The 18047-nt window shown below is 32.6% G+C and overlaps 1 protein-coding gene across 1 annotated transcript in view; it reads right to left on the minus strand.

Annotated features, from left to right (window-relative positions):
- Positions 1-2309: 2309 nt before the first annotated feature.
- LOC150103316 (uncharacterized) overlaps positions 2310-18047 on the minus strand; it is a 29792-nt gene continuing 14054 nt past the window's right edge. The window contains exons 4-12 of the mRNA XM_090398443.1: positions 17692-17797; positions 17240-17404; positions 14295-14603; positions 11984-12100; positions 7752-7950; positions 7569-7587; positions 6179-6284; positions 5655-5819; positions 2310-2778 (exon numbers count right to left, since the gene is read on the minus strand). Of these exons, the coding sequence (XP_090254569.1) occupies positions 2483-2778; positions 5655-5819; positions 6179-6284; positions 7569-7587; positions 7752-7950; positions 11984-12100; positions 14295-14603; positions 17240-17404; positions 17692-17797 (1482 nt within the window). The 3' untranslated portion in view covers positions 2310-2482. The remainder of the gene's footprint in view (positions 2779-5654; positions 5820-6178; positions 6285-7568; positions 7588-7751; positions 7951-11983; positions 12101-14294; positions 14604-17239; positions 17405-17691; positions 17798-18047) is intronic.

Raw genomic sequence — 18047 nt, forward strand, 5'->3', positions numbered from 1 at the left:
TTGCATCAGCTTTTTATACCTTGCAAATATTTACAAAGAACTGAGGTTTTACAACGATAGAAATAGTCTTTATACTGTATGGATTGAAGATTGCAATAAAAAACGCATTCTCTTTAGCAGAGCAGCCATTCAAACAAAAACTTTAAGAGATTGAAAAAAAAAAAAAAACGAAGGCCTTTAGTGAGAAAGACCTCAATTGCAATCCCATGCATGATACAAAGAATTTTTGTTAGTCCTCTTCAACTAAAGGCGAGTTATCCGGTCACCGACCAAAAAAGGAATATCCCTAAAAAATTACCACACACACACACACACACACACACACACACGTTTACATCACATATTTAAAGGGAATATCATGCTAAGCTTTATTTACATGACAAGGTTAACCCATTAAAAACTGCAGTTCTTTTTTTATAACTAACTTCACTATATCGGCTCATATCAAACACTTCAAAATATCAGCTCAACAAAGATTACGTTATGATCATCTAACGTAATTTTTGCTCCACGTAACTGTGGCTACTAAACAGAGCAAACGTAGGTTATCATCAGTTATTTATTAGTCACCGACTGTTGAGTTCATGGGTACCGATGATTTTAAAGAATTAAGGGGAGAGAGATAGCGAGAGAAGAATTGTCATCATCTCTGTTTACTATAGACTAGGTCGTATTGTAATCAGAAAATATAGCGAATTCTCCTGTCTTTTCCTGAGATAAAAGGTCGACTTTTCTACTTGAAAATTTTACTTGACCTTCGATCGACTACCACTGAAACCAGCAAAAAGAAAAATTTTCTCTACTCAGAAATTGTACAAAACCTATAACAGCAGACTCACTGCGAAATCAGAAATGGTCCCGAAATCTATACCCGTATTTCTTTGAAATTATAAAATCCCAGAATGCTTAAGAGTCACGTATTTAGTGAGATAAGCAATTCTTTCTATGAAAATGTTTCAGTTACTGTCAGAGGTCACTGGCATGAAATAGTAAACTCCACCGAAAGAGGAAGTACATTAGCATTACTTTACACAATTAGGCTAGATCATATTCAGAAAGATTTTTATTGGGTAATTAAAACACAGATAAGTAATTACTATTTAGATTTCTTAAGTTCTTCTAACAGAACAGTAATTACTGCGTGTATTAAACGTGTAGTATAGCTATATCTTGTATTCTTTATCGTTAAGAACATCTCTATCCCAATTCAATTCAGCTTTGAAATACGTTTTGTGCCAAAGGTATACAGTCATTGACAAAAGAGCTAATCTCATGAGGTTTATGGCTTGCGTATTGTAAAGCAACTCCGATGTAAATCTCCAATATACTGAGAGAACCTTACTACATTAGGTTAGGGAAATCGAACTTGAATTCTCATATGAAGAAGCATCACGTTTCAAAACGTGATGCTTCTTCATATGAGAGTTTCAAAAGTGGATATTGACAAGATGGATTTGGCTCTTTGTATGAGGCATTGTCGGATGGTTCAACTTACGAATGGACATCAGTGAATTGACTTTTAATTGGCTAAATAATTTTAACTATGCATGTGTTTTTTTTTAGTTTATTATAAGAGTTATCAAATTTTGAAGTACCTCTTTGATGGTAGTACTTTTCTTAATACATTCAATTCAATATCACTCAAATGAATGATATTGAAAGCAAGTGTTATTCAGCAATGATGTATAAACTATACCACCTGAAATGTGGTATTCTCTGATAACTAGAAAGTGAGCGCTTTAGGGATTTTCGTTTGCTATATTTCAGTATGTCAGCAAATTAAAATATTGCTTCATAGATTGCACACATAGATTAAAGCAAGCAAACCGGCTGAAAGAACATGCGCAATATACAGACATAGAGCACTTTTGGAGTAATGATTAACTAACCTATTCTGCCAGATTTGGTTTCGAATACATGCACGGTCTACGTGTCAGCGTAAATCTAGAATGAAGTATATACAAACTACTGCTGCAGTATTGTACGCGCGTCGCAATTTCATAATCGGATTTCATGTATGTTTACGAGAGGACCCAGATAACGTAATCATGATCGCAGATCAGTTCATTTAGTTATAAATTTACAGAGTGAGATTATATGTCCGAAAATGCATTTAATATTCAACTATGTATGGTTAAACTTCAAAGAAATATGTATTTTTATTATTTATCACTTTATGCAGTACAGAATAATTATAAGGTATGGAGATAATGAATTATATCAAAATTAATCTTTAATCATAATTTTATTATAATTTTATTTTAATTCTGAAAACAGAAAAATATTCATAGATGAAATGTAAACATTAAAATTAAAATAATATAGTTACAAATATGAATAAGATTGACAAGAACTGACATTGAGAAGGTGTCAGTATATCTAACTTGCAGTGAAATTACTGATTCTTCAAACAGACACAAAGTAAGTTTTCCAAGTAGAAATTGGATATACAAACTGATTGCACCAATTGGTATGGCGTTGTTTACATTGGCGTAAGTTCTTTCTTTTTTGAAGATGATACAACAAAGTTCAACGGTCTTAGTTTCATTTCCGTAGTAGCAAGAGAATATTTATGACCCATCCAGGCATACCAGTTCACACCTATGGCGTCCTCGCTATGATTTCCTTTCAGATACATCCCATTAAGATTCGACTCATGACATTTATCATACCACCAGGCTCCTTTAAACACAATAGCACAGTTGTTTTCATGAATGTCATTATCTTTGTCCTTGGTGCTAAAACTGTCGCCATTATGTCGTTTCATGAAAGAATCCCCTGAAAAGAAAACAAATATGGCCAGTATGATAATCTTGTATCCAATAAGCTCATATTATTAGCATTGTAAGGGAGTGGAAGCATTTCACCTTTAATTCCATAATATTATTGGTAGCCTGATATCTAGATGGTTGGGTTAGGTTAGGAAGCTATCGAAAACATGGAAACTGAACCGGAGATACTCAAAAGTGAAGTTGAATAAGCAATCAAAAAATTAAAGAATAACAAACTTCCAATTGCACATCGGGAGTGGAGTTTAAGATGGATTTTGTTCTTTTATTTTTGAAGTAATCTGTTTGCGTTGTAATTTGCAGCTAGTTGAACCAATTTATTGGGGCGTAGAGATGCTTTTGAAAAGAACTTTATTGCTATAGTCTGCAGGAAAGTGTAAATATAGGGGAACATCTCTGTCCCTATGGAGTTGCACATTTCTTACGAATCATGGTGTGTTTAAGATCATTCGTAGACATTTATTTTCCACACGTTGTAACTTGAGAATATTAGTATCAGCGGTATGGCTTCAAGCTGGAGAAGCGTGAGTAAAGAACGAACCATTATTATTTTTTTTTCAAGATGGTTAATTTGTAATCGTAAGATGAATTTAATGATATGGTTTGAGATTATCATTTTACTCCTTGGAGGCTCTATGTGGAATTATAAACTAGTCTAATTTATAGATTATATAAATAAAAATATTTAAAATTAATACAAAAATTGAAAGATTATCATAAGACGTCAAATGGTACTAAGGTATACTGTAAGTTCAAATTAAATAGGCATCATATTAAAAGAAATCACGAAACATAACTTCAAAATGAAATTTGCAAACATACAAATAAATAACTAAATAATTACAATTGTTCATAAAACGAATAAAAATATAACAATATTCTCGGCTTGAAAAATAATCAAAACCAAATACCAGATATTTGCAATAAAACTGTTAAGTTGGAGTTATGATGTATATATAATTTCTTGTATATATATTGTATTTAAAAGTCTTTTATATTCCGAATAGTAGTAACTGAAGCAGGTTTTGTTTTTATATACAGACAAAATAAATGTGTACATTGATATTCTGCTTTAAAAGGTATTATTCAAATAACTGAATCAACTAGTGTAATTTTTTGCGGTTCTTAAAGGACACTTAAGCGCCCATAATCGTTCAATATTTCCTTGGATTTCGTAACCATGATATCAGAATAAGGTAGCCAATCTTGTGTCTACAAATACGTTTTGTGTGTAAACTGCGTGCATTCACCTGGCGATTTGTGTGTATGCGGTACAAAAAATCTTTCCTCTGAGATCTGCTAACTCTCCTTTACCTGAAAAGCCTGATAAAGGTTCTTTTGCGTCCTAGACTGGTTACGAACCGATCTTTTCACCCAAAAAGGAAGGTTCATAATGACTGAGCTACTCAGTTGAACTACTATTACGAATACTACTATTCGTAATAGTAGTTCAAACGTGTCCGCATTCATTAAACTATACAATGCATATGTAATAACAGCAGTTCAAAATTTAATGAGACATGATTAGTTGAAACAAGTTTTTTGTTGCCCGTAAGATGGTTTTTGATCCACTAACCCGGATCTGATATTAACCAGCCTAGTTGGACAAGCAGATAACATCTCACTTTCCAAATGACTATCTGTGGATTTGAATCTAACTTTATGGGTACTTGTGAATGATTTTCGTCGGTTGGTAGGAGACCACCATCTTAATTATTATAAGAAAGAAAGGACATGTAATCTCCAAAGTAGGGTTACCAGACTCTCAAAATCGTAATGCACTTTATATTTTCAAGTCATTCCTAACTGAAGTTTCATATTTATCGTTAGAATAGCATCGGAAATCTAACTTTCCCGAAATTCTCAATCTCATAATCTCATCTTCCTTTTTACCTTCTTTTACTTTGCGGTGACGAGAGTTTATTAATCATCTGACCTCAAACCGTTTACAGAATAAGGTGGTCAACCCTACGCCCCGGTGTATCCTATGTCCATAGTTTTGAGTTCTCAAGGCCTGTTTGCCTGCTTTGCGGGATGAAAAACCCCAGGATAAAAAACCCTGCTGTCCACGCCCCAAACTGGATAACTTGGCTATGGCTGAGGAAAATCCTTCAGCTCCTCACGTCTCCGACGAGAATCGAACCTAGGACACTCTTTCCCCAGGCGTGTGGTTGCGAAGCGCATAGCAACTTGGCTAACCGCGCGAAACTCTCAAAAGTCGCCATATTCTTTCTTTCTTTCTTCTGAAAATCTATCCATCCAAGATGCGAATGTATTGTTAGTTAAAAAATGTGTCATGCGTGAATTATTATCAAACACTTAATATTTGCTGTTACGATTATTATTTCTGAATACTCTAGAGAGTTCATCAGATGATACGAGAATGAAACGTAGACAGCTGGATACATTAAAAGAATAAAAAATAACAAAGTTAATATCAAGTGAAGACTTAATATCCCATTAAAGTTGAAAAACGTAAGTGATTTTGGTTAGCTAGAAGAAAGAAGTAATCAAATAAATCACAACAGAGGAACAAATCGAAAGGACAATACAAAACTATGAAGGGGATATCAAAATCCCTAAACATTTAGTGACATTTAATGAAAAATTCCAGTAGGAATATATGTGAATCTATGGTCAGGCAAAATACCTTCCACATATTATGTCTTTAAGATTACTGAGAAAAATACAGTGTTTTTTTTTAATTAAAAAAAAGAGATAATAAAAAATACAGATACTTCTAAAATGCAGACATTAACTGTTTGTTTATTTTCAAACTGTTCTTCTTTAGTTGTACTTTAATGGCGTTCAAATTACTGTACTAATTTCTACATTTCCAATGAATACCCTCATGTTCACTCATACCTGCATTTCCTCTATAACCATCAACGTGCAATTTGTAATTATTTGCTTCATCGTCAATCCAGAAGTTGTCGTAAACTGCATAGCGATGCTGTCCAGTGAAATCTTTCATGTCAAATCGGATAGAGTTTAGCTTTTGGATGGAAACAGCATGAATTTTGTCATTGCCTACAGGAAAATAAATCTTTTTAAAAAGTCAGGATAATCTATGTATAAAATGGATTAAAAAATAAGCAAACAAGACACTGACATATTAAATGCTATCTCCTAATGAAGTCGTGTTAAAATTTAGGTTCGCGATAGAATATGCAATTCCCTTCCAAAGCGCCCTTTATATAATCTTGAAAATAACACATTTTATATCCTTCTATAATGAGGATTAACTTAACCTCATTTAGAAAAAAAATTATTACTCTCATAATCCTTTAATAATAAGTTTAAAATAATTTTAAGTGTAGGTTAAAATTAGTTTAACACATAGATCATTGTTAAATTTAATACTTCTAATTTGATTCACTAATATGTACCCAACCAAAAATCTTGATCTAAAATTCCAAATCCAACTTTGTACTCTTGCCATCCTTTAAAAAAGTAATCTTTTTCTCTTCCGAAATCTCCTCTTCTTTGAATAACCTAAAAAATAACATTTTTAGTTGGTTGATTAGATAAAATACAACATTGAATAAACGTTTACTTGATTAGCATTAGCCAAAGTTTATAAACAGTCAAATGTTTTCATATTATAATGAATATGTTTTTTTTTTATATAATAAACGAATATTACAATAAACGGACTTATGCATACGAGTACTTCTGGTCACTGTGCAAACGCAATCGCTGTTTGCAAAATTTTTATAAGTAACAGAGTTTTATTTTATTTATATCTAATCGTATTAATATTTTTGATTAATCCTGGAGTCCGAACTGACTTCGGAACTATCATTTAAATTCATCATATTCAGAATTTCATTTTTTCTACATTTTCCACAGTCCTTAAGCCTTTCTTCATTTAAATTGTATTCTTTGTTTTATAAAGAAAGAAAGTGATGATGAATAAGAAGGCATGAATATAGTTCAGAAGACAAGCGGAGGTTACTCCTCTGTGAGAAGTGTCGGAATCTACAAAGAATATTTATTGTCGGTGCACAAGGGCATCCACTGCTCTGGAGCCTAGAAAAGCAGAAAGAGGCATTTAGTAATCCCACCTAAATATAGAATATAATGATAAAATTTTCTAAATAACTCATTAGAAATTGTATTATCCAAAGTGCTCTCAAGAATAAACTCTGCCTCAATGCATTTCGTCATTTTATTTAGCAATAAATGAACTATCTGTCGAACTACTTAAAGAGATACAAGACAGTGTCTAATGCGGATCGAAAAAAAAGATCATTAAACAATGTCTCCAGTGGGTATATCACGAAAGGGAACATGCAATACTCGATGTCTTTTGGTGGCCTGAAGAAGAATCATGTTTCGTTTCCAGCAAGGTTTTTCTAATAAACTAACCCTTACTCCGACCATAGTGGTAAATATCCTATACTTTTATAGTATTTCTTTAGTGGAATTCCAATGGAAGGAAAACACTAACAGACTATGCGTAAATCAACGCTGCTACGGTACATATGTGGTATTTGTAGGATAACAACATTCGTATCATTGCAGCATGGCACAGATGCTTCCGTCCAAAATACCGAGGAGAAACAAAATATTGAGAAAGCAAAATTAGAGTTTAGGATTGACTTTAAGATTTGCCAATAGGGAATTCTCCAGTCTCTAAGTTCTTTGAGTATCAGCTTTCTTTGCTTTTATGACCTTTATTTCAAACACATAAGGATAGGTAATTCCAGGCAGTCTCTTTGTAGCCTGAAACATGTTTATTATGTTTTCACAAATTCATTAAACGTTTCTGCTTACGTTGAGAGATTCACTAACTCTAATGATTGTTTTCAGATAATCCTAAGTTTCACTTTCGGAGTTTATGGAGATTATCTACAATATAACTGGAAAATTTCTTTTATGATTTCGATTAAAAAGTATTTCCAACTAAAATAAATTAATGAAACTCGTCTCTAATATCATGTATACTAATATTCATACTTCATTTTCAAATGTAAATAGCTAATTATTTTACTTACTGTCCACCCTCCGCCATCGGTGTCCATATCACAATACACGTTGAAGCTTTTCTCCGTTATCGCCCTGTTCTTTGGCCATATTGTGTATATCCCACTGCTAGTCTCACCCTGTTGATATATTTCTGCGCAGTCGATTGGCATACAGTGGTCGTGTCTTTCAGCTAATAAGATGTTGTGGTTAGAGTTAGAATTCTGAATAATTATATAACACATAAATAATAAAATTTTAAATATACAAAATACAAACATTTTACAAGATTGTTTGAGGTTAGAAAATTTCTAAAGGGAAAAGAAACGCATTCAGAAATAAAAATTCAATGAAATATACGATTTGAAAATGTTATAAGATATGAAAGTGTAAAATTCGTTGCACGTTTCTTAAAAATAGTTCCGACACTTTGACAGGAAATATCCACTTGTTTGCTGATGATGCAAATTTGGGAAGAGCGACTTATAATAAAATTAATGCTTTAAGAACAATTCATTTTTCAAATTTGATCAATTAGTTTTTGTTATTGAAATGAATAATACCAAGAACAATTAAGAAAAATAAAAACCTTAATTATTATCAAAATTAATAAAGTAGAGAACAATTAGAAAACTTAAGATGAGAAATAAAAAAAAGACAAAGATATTCTCTAACAAACTTCGATGCACATTGGATTTTGTTTTAAAAAGTCCCAGAATAAAAGGAAACTTATCATGGAGCGAAGTGACATTGTTTTATCTAGGACGCAGTATTTGAGAGCAATAAGACGTTTCAGGGAAGAGAAAAGACCGACTGTGTATCTAGATGAATCTTGGATTGATAGTAATTTAACTTATGGAAAATGTTGGCAGTCTAAAGAAGAATGTGGAGTACCACAAACCGGAAATGCCTCGCGGGGCATAATAATTTTGTGTGCGGGTGGAGAAATGTTTTTTTCCCCTTTCTTCTGTTGTTTACTAGCTTCTTCTGACAGCAATTCAAAATTTCTTTCTTGTAAAATGAATCTTATTTATCTTTCTTCTTTTATTGTCTATTTTGTCATAGTTATTCTAATTCTCTGCAAGTTAATTATTCTAATTTTCTCTTCTTTTCGACTTCTGCTTTAAGCTGATTTCTTAAGTAAGTCTTTAATTGCAGTTTAACTTCACTAACAAGTAAACCACGTAATTCATAATCTGTTCAATAGTCTGCACTTCTTCACTTTCCTTTTCCTGTTTCATTCCCAAGTCCTAATTTTGTGTTTCTCCCTCTTTTACATTGCAATCCACCGATGAAAAAAAGGAAATGTCCAATGCTTTTTATTTGAAAAAAAAAAGAGAGTGGGCAAAGCTCCTTTGGCGTTACCTTGCTGCTTTGAAGATAAGTAGGCAGCTAGTTTACTTATTTCGAGCTCTCACTGACCCTGTTTAGTTTAGGACCACGACAATGGAAATTCGCGTTATCAAGAGCATACACTAGCTATTTCACTTCACCGTTAAATTTTTCACCTCCTCTTTATTCCATCTACAAAAGAATATATTTTCAACACTATTCTCCTTTATTTTTATTTTATAGAAAACTTTCTTAAAAGTAAATTTCGTTAAATTTTTGTTTTATGCTATACCTTTTTTTAATTTTGTTAATACTCTACGTACATTTTTCCAACTGTTATACAAGCAAAATAGTTACACTTTAAAAACTACAATGTTCCTAAAAGAAAAGCTAAATTTTCCGACCTGTAATAATAAACAAACACATCCCAGAAGACAGATTGATTACCGGCTTTTCAAAGAGAGAATGACTGGTATTCTTTCTTTCAGCTTTACGTAAATCAGTACAGTTGAGGCATCTTCTGAATTTAACTATCAGACGACTGACTTTCCGAAAGTTTTGATCTAGCTTCGCTGTTCTATTTAATGTTATTGGAAGGCTCATTCTGCTTATCCCCGTTAACCATTCTGATGCATTCGGAACAGTGTTTATTTTCTAGCACCATACCTGAATAATTTAAGCGTATCTTCTTAGAATTCGAGATACATATAGAATTAGTTTGCCATTATCTTCTTCTGTGTTCGATGCACGAGTAGCATTCAGATATCACTGCTTGTTTTCCATAGCAGTCCCCACCAGGAGAAAAATAAAATTAATAAAATAAAATAATTAATAAAATAATTATTTTATTAATAAAAATAAATAAAAAAAAATAATAAAATAAAATAATTAATAAAAAAAAATAAAAATAAGAAAAATAAAATAGAGTTCCTTACACCATAGTGTAAGGAACAAACAGCCTTAATAAGAATTAGAACCTCCTTTCGCTGCGATGAGTGCAGCAATCCTACGAGACGTACTTTCCACAAGCATACAATAGAGATCAACGGGAATTTTGGAGCATTCTTCTTATGGACATGAAATGAGGCGATGGACTATTATGGGGGGGGGGATGTAAGTCCCTTGACCTCACCAGACGCTCCAATTCAACCCACAGATGTTCAATAGGGATAAGATCAAAGCTCTGAGAAGGCCAGCCCAAGTATCGCAATTCATGGGCAAAAGCTACGCAGTTATAGCAGCAGCAGCAGCCTCCTTATGACACAGTGCATTGTCTTGCTGAAAGAGACAATTGTCATTTCCGTAGAGATTCTACAAAGTTGAAAGCATTGCGTGGTCCAGAATGTTCACATACCTCTAGGAGGTCAGTGTTCGTGGCACCACAACAGAGATCTCAGGCCAAACTAGGAAAAACAGGACCATACTTTAACACCGCCATCCCCTAATTTCATAGTTGGGATTACGGATTCCGGTAAGAGACGCTCACCTGGACATCGGCCGCACCCTAACCTGTCCATCTACTCGATAGAGTGTAGCGCGATTCTTCGTGTCATAACACTATAACATTCTCTTTACATGACGATGACTCTGCATATTAAGTCGGGTAATGTGGAACTTTCATATTGCGGTCCTATACTGTGGAAACCCATGTTGTGAGCCTCGTTTCTGAATGCTTTTGTGCAGATTCGTGTTCCTGTCGATGACCAGAACTTCGCATTCAACTTGACTGCCGACGAATGCAGATTTTTACATATTACCCTTCATTGCACCCTACGGTCGCGGTGAGTGTGGGGAGTTGTCGACGGCTGGCAGCATTTGCAGTTGACTCCCTGCCCTTTCATCTCAGCATGGTATCACCGATTATTGACCTGTGATGGCCCACAGGTCAATAATCAACAAGTTGCCGAACAGATTGGCCTGTAACATGGAATCCTATCACAATGGTTCTTTCAGACTCCGTTAGTTCCCTTCTCGCAGCCATTTCACTCAACCGCAGTTTCACTGACTTGGGAGCATCATATTCCTCCAATTTATTCCGGCTACGAACATGTGATTCGTTACATAACACGACGCACTTTGGCCTCCATGGCGTTGTCTGTTGACTCTTTTCCAAGCAGTGTATTTTGGAAAAGAAAAAGTTGATTTTTGTGATTTTACTTTAAAAGATCATTGTTTGAAGTGTAATATTTCACATGGAATATCGACTACTACAGCAATAAACGCCTAATTTAGGGTGTCATAGAAAAAAACCACTTTCTAATTATTTCATGTTTGATCCTCTAGGTTGCGGGATATATAGAAGCTGTGGAAAAGCTGGAAAGAAGAGTTACAAAGATAATAACGAGATTATAGAACATTGATTATGAGAACAGATTCAGAGCATGTGGACTGCAGACACTGCTAGACAGAAGAAAGAGTGGTAATATGACAGAGGTCTATGATCTTCTGAATGGGTGTAATAGAATATCGGTTATTAGGTTTCGTTATATGGAAGAATTGGAATAGAACAAAGGCATTGGTGGAAATTGAGTTTGTGTGCGATTAAGAAAGGGGTGAGAGCTAGAGTTTTCTCTCACAGAGCAGTAAATAAATGTGTGGAGCGACTTGCCTGTTGAAGTGGCGAGTGCATCTAATATCAACGAGTTTATTGCCGTAAAACAAATTTAAACTGAAAGTTTAAATTTGATTTACGGTAATAAACAAATATTTCGTAAACGGCAGACCATAGATATTAATAATGCTCAGAACATGTCTAATTTTAAGTTATTTTCCTGTTATCACGGTAATAAAATTTCAGAGATACCTTTCTTAAAATGATCAAATTATTATTATTTTTTCTGTAATAACAAAATAAATTAGAAGTATTATTACATAGAAATTTGGAACGAAATTACCTTTCAGCAGTATACTGTTGACCAAGTTGAAAGCGTCGTTGAATTTCTTACGAGAGTCAGAAATGTCCTCACACTTGATATCATCCGAACTGTGACCTTTACAGCACATAATTGTGACTATCGAAAGAAGGAGATAAGCACTTTGTCGAATCATCTGGAATATTAACTGTTTTTGATTATTACTTCAATCAAAATAAACTGATAATTGCTTAGGTGAATACTTCGTATATATACGTAGTGTACGTGGAATTATACTTGCAATTAAGATAAATTTTTTTTTTTTTACATTTTATATTATGTTAGGTTTTAAATATCACAACACCTTCGTCTAAGAAACCCAAAACAACACAACGTTTCCATTATATAAATTCTCACTACCAGTTGCAATTAGACGAAGCTTAATTATAATAGTTTAATACACGCTTCTTAATAACAATTCATTGAACTATTCATAAGTCCAAACAGAATATTATTTTATTAATTTAACCGTAAATCACCACTTCATATTCATAAAAATATAACTTATGGCAGCAAAGGCATGTATAAAGGAAACAAAAGTTGATTACTTTGTAGACAAACTAACTTAAGATGACGGAGATAAGAATAATGGCTGGTTGGGAGAACTTGAGAAAAGCTGAATTAGTAGCACAAGACAAAAGTATCTGGAAGAAAAGGATCTCTGCCTTATGTGCCATGTGGCACCAAGGGGATAAATAAGCAAGTAAGTATTACAGTGAAGAAAAGAAAAAGAAATATTTTAGTCATGACCTACCTTTAAACAGGGAAACGCAATGGCCGATGTGTTCAATACATGAGCGAGAGAATGGCAAGCTAAATATAAAATGTTCGAACAGACTTACATTTCTCAATGTAGATGTGATGTATCACATGAGGGAGTATATATAGATGGAAGTTTCTAATGTAAGTAATTTCGAAATTAATTCAAGTTGATAGACTGGAATCAGTTTTCCAAATGATCAAATTACGATAAAGCAGGTTATGACTAAGATGGTGTTTTTACGTTTTATTTTTTCTTACTTTTTATTTTTATTTTATTCAATCTAAGTTAGTGTATCGCCGATTTTGTGAAGAAAAAGGAAACTGGTACTACTGTATTTCGATTGTTAATTAATCACAAACAATTTAGAATGTTGGTTAAAGAATTCCTCTTATTCCAAGAAGTTTTAATAATAAACTAGTTTTAAAAAACTTTGGCTAGCGATTAATTAATCGGCATAAAGGAGGAAGTAAAGCGAGCTGTTTCATCAGATATGTAGTGCAGCTTGGCGGCGTGTCAAGGACGCAGTATAATGGTTATAATTTATTTTAAAAATATCACGTGGTATCAGTTATCTGCTTGTTGGACAACCTGTTTTGAAAATTAGGATTAATATCATCTTTATCAAATTAGGCGAATGACAAAAATATTTTAAGCGCCTAAAATAATAGTTTTATCCTGGATCATTATCTTATATTAAAATAATATGTAAAATGCTTCCTAAATTAATTTCCTGATGGCAGACTGTACTGGCTAGGATTTAGTCATCAAATACTTCCACAATGAAATCAACTTCATTCCTGACGTAAGAATATTGAGAACAGCTAAACGGAGTGTTGTCTGTGTTTTCCAAATTTTTGTTTTTATGTGAATCCCACCAAAAATGAAAATCGCATATTAGTTTCCGTGAGTGGATTTAGGGTTAGATAATCACAAAATGACGTCATAGAGACCAAACACGACTTTTGGTTTTCATATTTCATGTCTCTAATCATGAGGGCGGTGGTTTCACAAATAACGATATTCAACTACATACTATATATAAACTTTTAAAAATATCCAAGACATGGATGTTGGTGAAGTTGGATGAAGAGTAGCGTACACAGCCCACTAGAGAACCGAAGAGGCAATTGAGAGTGATTCACTTTATTTTGATATCAGATTTAATACATGTTTATGATCTTCAAAACATTCAATAATGCTTTCTGTCTGACGAAAAAGTAAAATAAAAATATTTATTTACTTCATTATCATCTGTTTCAGGAATCATTAGAATGTTTAATGATAAAATAAAAATCGATTTCAGATAAAGAATTTTATCATGACTGGTTTTGATTTTATTATAATTTTATTTTAGTTAAGAAAAATAAACAATTTATATTACAATTTCAAAAGCAATTACAAATATGAAAAAGAATTAATAATAGTAGACAGATATGTGCGCATTCAATGTGCACATTAAAATGTTGATTCTTATAAAAGCGAATAAATAAACGGAAGCTTATTCATATTAGAATCCCTAGCTGATTGCACCAGTTGTTATTGACGTTGGTGTAAGTTCTTTCTTTTTTAAAGATGATGCGAAAAGAAAGTTCACTGGTCTTAGTTTCATTTCCGTAGTAGCTAGAGAATATTTATGACCGAGCCATGTCAACCAGTTCATACCGACGGCGTTCTCACTATGATTTCCTTTTAGGTACAATCCATTAAGATTCGATTCGTGGCACTTTCCATACCACCAGACATCTTTATACAGCACGGCGCAGTTGCTTTCGTGGATGTCATTATCTCTATCCTTAGTGGTAAAACCGAAGCCATTGTTTCGTGCCGTAAAAGAATCCCCTAAAAAAGAGAAAATTTAATATTAGTATCACGTGAACCTTTGTTATCACAGTATTCTCATATCTACTTATTTGCCATTGAACACACCTTATATGTCTGTCAACAATACTGCTTAAGAAACAACGCACCTTGATAGAATGAAAGTTTTTTAATTTAAAATTTAAAAATCTTTAAATTTAAATTTTAACGTAATGTAACAGCATAAATTTTAAATCCAATGTTTTTAAAATCCAATTTAGAACATTTTTATTGGTCATATGGAGGACAAACATTCCCATGAATAATACCATAACTCAGGTCACTCCAATATGTTGTGCAAGTGGAGGTGTCTTTTGAATGGTAGCATGGAAAAGTTTATACATTTCTCGACATAGAATTAATATTGAGAGTATGATTTGTTTGGTTAATCCAACACACGTTAACATTTAGATTAGGTGTAGTCTGGAATTTTCACTTAACTATACGAGCCAACATTTGATCGTTTGATGTGCCAACTATTTCTTTCGTTACATTGGGTGCAACAGAGCAACTAAAAGCCTTCCCTTTAGATCGGTTTCAGAGATGCTTCCCCAAGTAGGGATAGCACTATACTGAGGCAGGAGGATAATATTTCTATGGACTATGTTCATATACTTCATAAGTCTTTATATATCTTTTAAATAAATCAATTCCCAGAACAGACGTTATGCGTATATAACTGGCGAACAAAACAGACTTCTGTAAGCTCAACAATTCATCTTGTAAAACATGGAAATTGTCCAGAAGAACACACTCAGTTAACAACATATACAAACCACATCATTTTAATTTTTTCGTCCGTAATATCGAAAACAGTAAAGCCAACAAGTTTGCTTATATTTATCGTTTTGTAGAGCAGATCATTTATAGCATAAAAGTGCAAGTCTTCGATGAAGAAGTGGTCGCTAAGACAGCAAATATATATGCTAAATACGCTACTACACTTAGAGTATCACAATATGAGGCGTTCGCTTACTTTGTAGAGATTAAATCGAATTAGCTGCGGACAATAGTGCTGAAAGAGAAGAAGCTAAAACATTCCAGATTAATGTAATATTGAATTTCAAATTATAGTTCAAAATTTAGCAAACTACACCTTTATCACTAAATTAAGATTTTTGGGATGTTTCAATATAAGGTACTTTTTTGCTAGCACTTCATATAAGTTAGCCTCACTCCCTAAGTGAGTAGCATCACTCCTCTCCACCCAACTACCTCTGGGGTTGAATCCCGCTGTATAGGTGTTTGTGAATGATTCCCATCTCCCGTTTGAAGCCACTATCACGCAACTTGAAGCCGAAAACGATAATGATCATCGCTCTCTTTATTTAAGAGATCAAATATGATTATCTAAACTGGTTTTGTTTTTCTTCTTGATCTGAATTTTACAATTCTCCCTTCTCTTCGAAGGTTATCCCTAATAGTATTTGAAATTTATCAGAATCGTTTAATATGTAATAAGATTTCCTTCTTCTTCTTCTAACCGTTTTTATAGCCACTTCTGACTGGAGGTTATTCCCAATTCTCTCTATCTATTTCTATCGTGAGCTTGTTGGTGCCAAAGAATTCCAATTGTTTTTTGCAAAGAGTTCCAATTGTAATAAGCTTCAACGGATTTAAAACTAATATATGATTGCATTCAACACGTATATATATATAAATATATGACAATATTTTATTAACATTTACAACTTTTCTTGGATGTCGGGTTTCCATGAATAATATCAAATCATACTGTCATATTGAATCAGATAATTGTAAAGATTAATAAATATAAAAAAGACTTTCGACTTCAAAAGAATAATTATTATTTCTATAGTCAAAACTGGAGATAGGATTAGTGATATCCAGTATAAAGAGTAAAAAAATGCGACAGTACTATGTTTCCCAAATTTATTTCTATTAATAGCGTTACTTGAAGTATTCTGAAATCTAAACTAGAAAAAGAAAAGCCACGGATAATTGGCAAAATGTCTCACGTATGAGGTTAAATTCAAAAATTAAATGTTTATTGATAGTATTATCATTTTCGAAACATTCATCAGTCAGTAACATGGTATATGATAGAAATTTACACAACTGGATTTATAAATAAATAAAAATAAAAATAAAATAATATCAAGGAGATTACATGAATATTTGATTAAGGATATAATAATTATAGACCAGTTATTATATTTTCTTGTAATATTATATATAGTATATTATAATATTGAAAGAAAAGGCCGGTAATATTTTAGTTATTTATGAGAAGCGAAAGAAATACTTGAAGCGAGTGAGAAATGTACAAGAACAACATCAGGATATCAAAATTATGTCGATTTAAATAATACTATTTTAGAAGAATTATGTTGAAAATTTCTTCTAAAATAGTGTCTTAAATTTGTTAATGTTTTTATCAGAATAAAAAATTTAATAAATATCTTTTGAACCGAAGACTGATAGAGAGAGAGAGAGAGAGAGAGAGAAAGAGAGAGATTTCTCATTAAGATGTAAAAGTATATAAAACACATTCCTGCTAAAAAATAGACATTAGTAGGGTTTTATTTGAAAGATAACACTAAAATATAGTATTGATTTCTTAAATTCTAAACGAAAACTAAAATAATTATTTGCACCTGCATTTCCTCTGTAACCATTCACGTGCATTTTATAATTGTTTTCTTCGCTCTCAATCCAGAAATCATCATAAACTGCATAGCGATGCTCTCCAGCGAAGTTTTTCAAATCAAACCTGATGGAGTTCGGTCTTTGGTTGGTAACAGCATGGATTTTATCATTGCCTACATGAAATGAAACCTTTCTTAATACATTCATTACGAAGATTTTTATAAAATATCAAAAAAAGGTTTGATTTAATCAACCTACACAATAAATAGCATCCACCTCGAGAAGTATTTTTATGGTTTACAGTAGTGTCTTTTCAGATTAAATCTTATAATTGCTGTCTATAACTCACTCAGAAAATAAAATTACATTTTACACACAGGCTTCTTGGAAATGCGCTGAAGGCTAAAATCAAATCAATTGTTTATATTAATAACTGTTTTTCTATTTATTGTTTACTCACCTATCCAAAAATCTTGATCGATAATTCCGAACCCAACTTTGTATTCTTGCCATCCTTTATAAAAGTAATCATCTTTTCTTCCATAATCGCCCCTCCTTTGAATAACCTGAAAAAAAAAATCGATTGATTTATCCATATTTGTATTGAACTATTTGGTGCCAATGAAACTTTTTACATTTTGAAGAAATTAAGAATTTCCTTAATGAAATATGAAAAAAAATATTTTGATTATATGTATCGAAAAACCGCTATACTTACTACATTATCTATAACAAGTTTAATATGACAGACCAATAATTTATAGGCTATTTTATTTATAATATTTTATTTATAATAAGATCACTCTTATAATAATC

Source organism: Typopeltis vanoorti, chromosome 9 (assembly GCF_054136105.1).
Source record: "Typopeltis vanoorti isolate ZY-2024b chromosome 9, IOZ_Tvanoo_1.0, whole genome shotgun sequence".
NCBI lineage: Eukaryota > Metazoa > Arthropoda > Arachnida > Uropygi > Thelyphonidae > Typopeltis > Typopeltis vanoorti.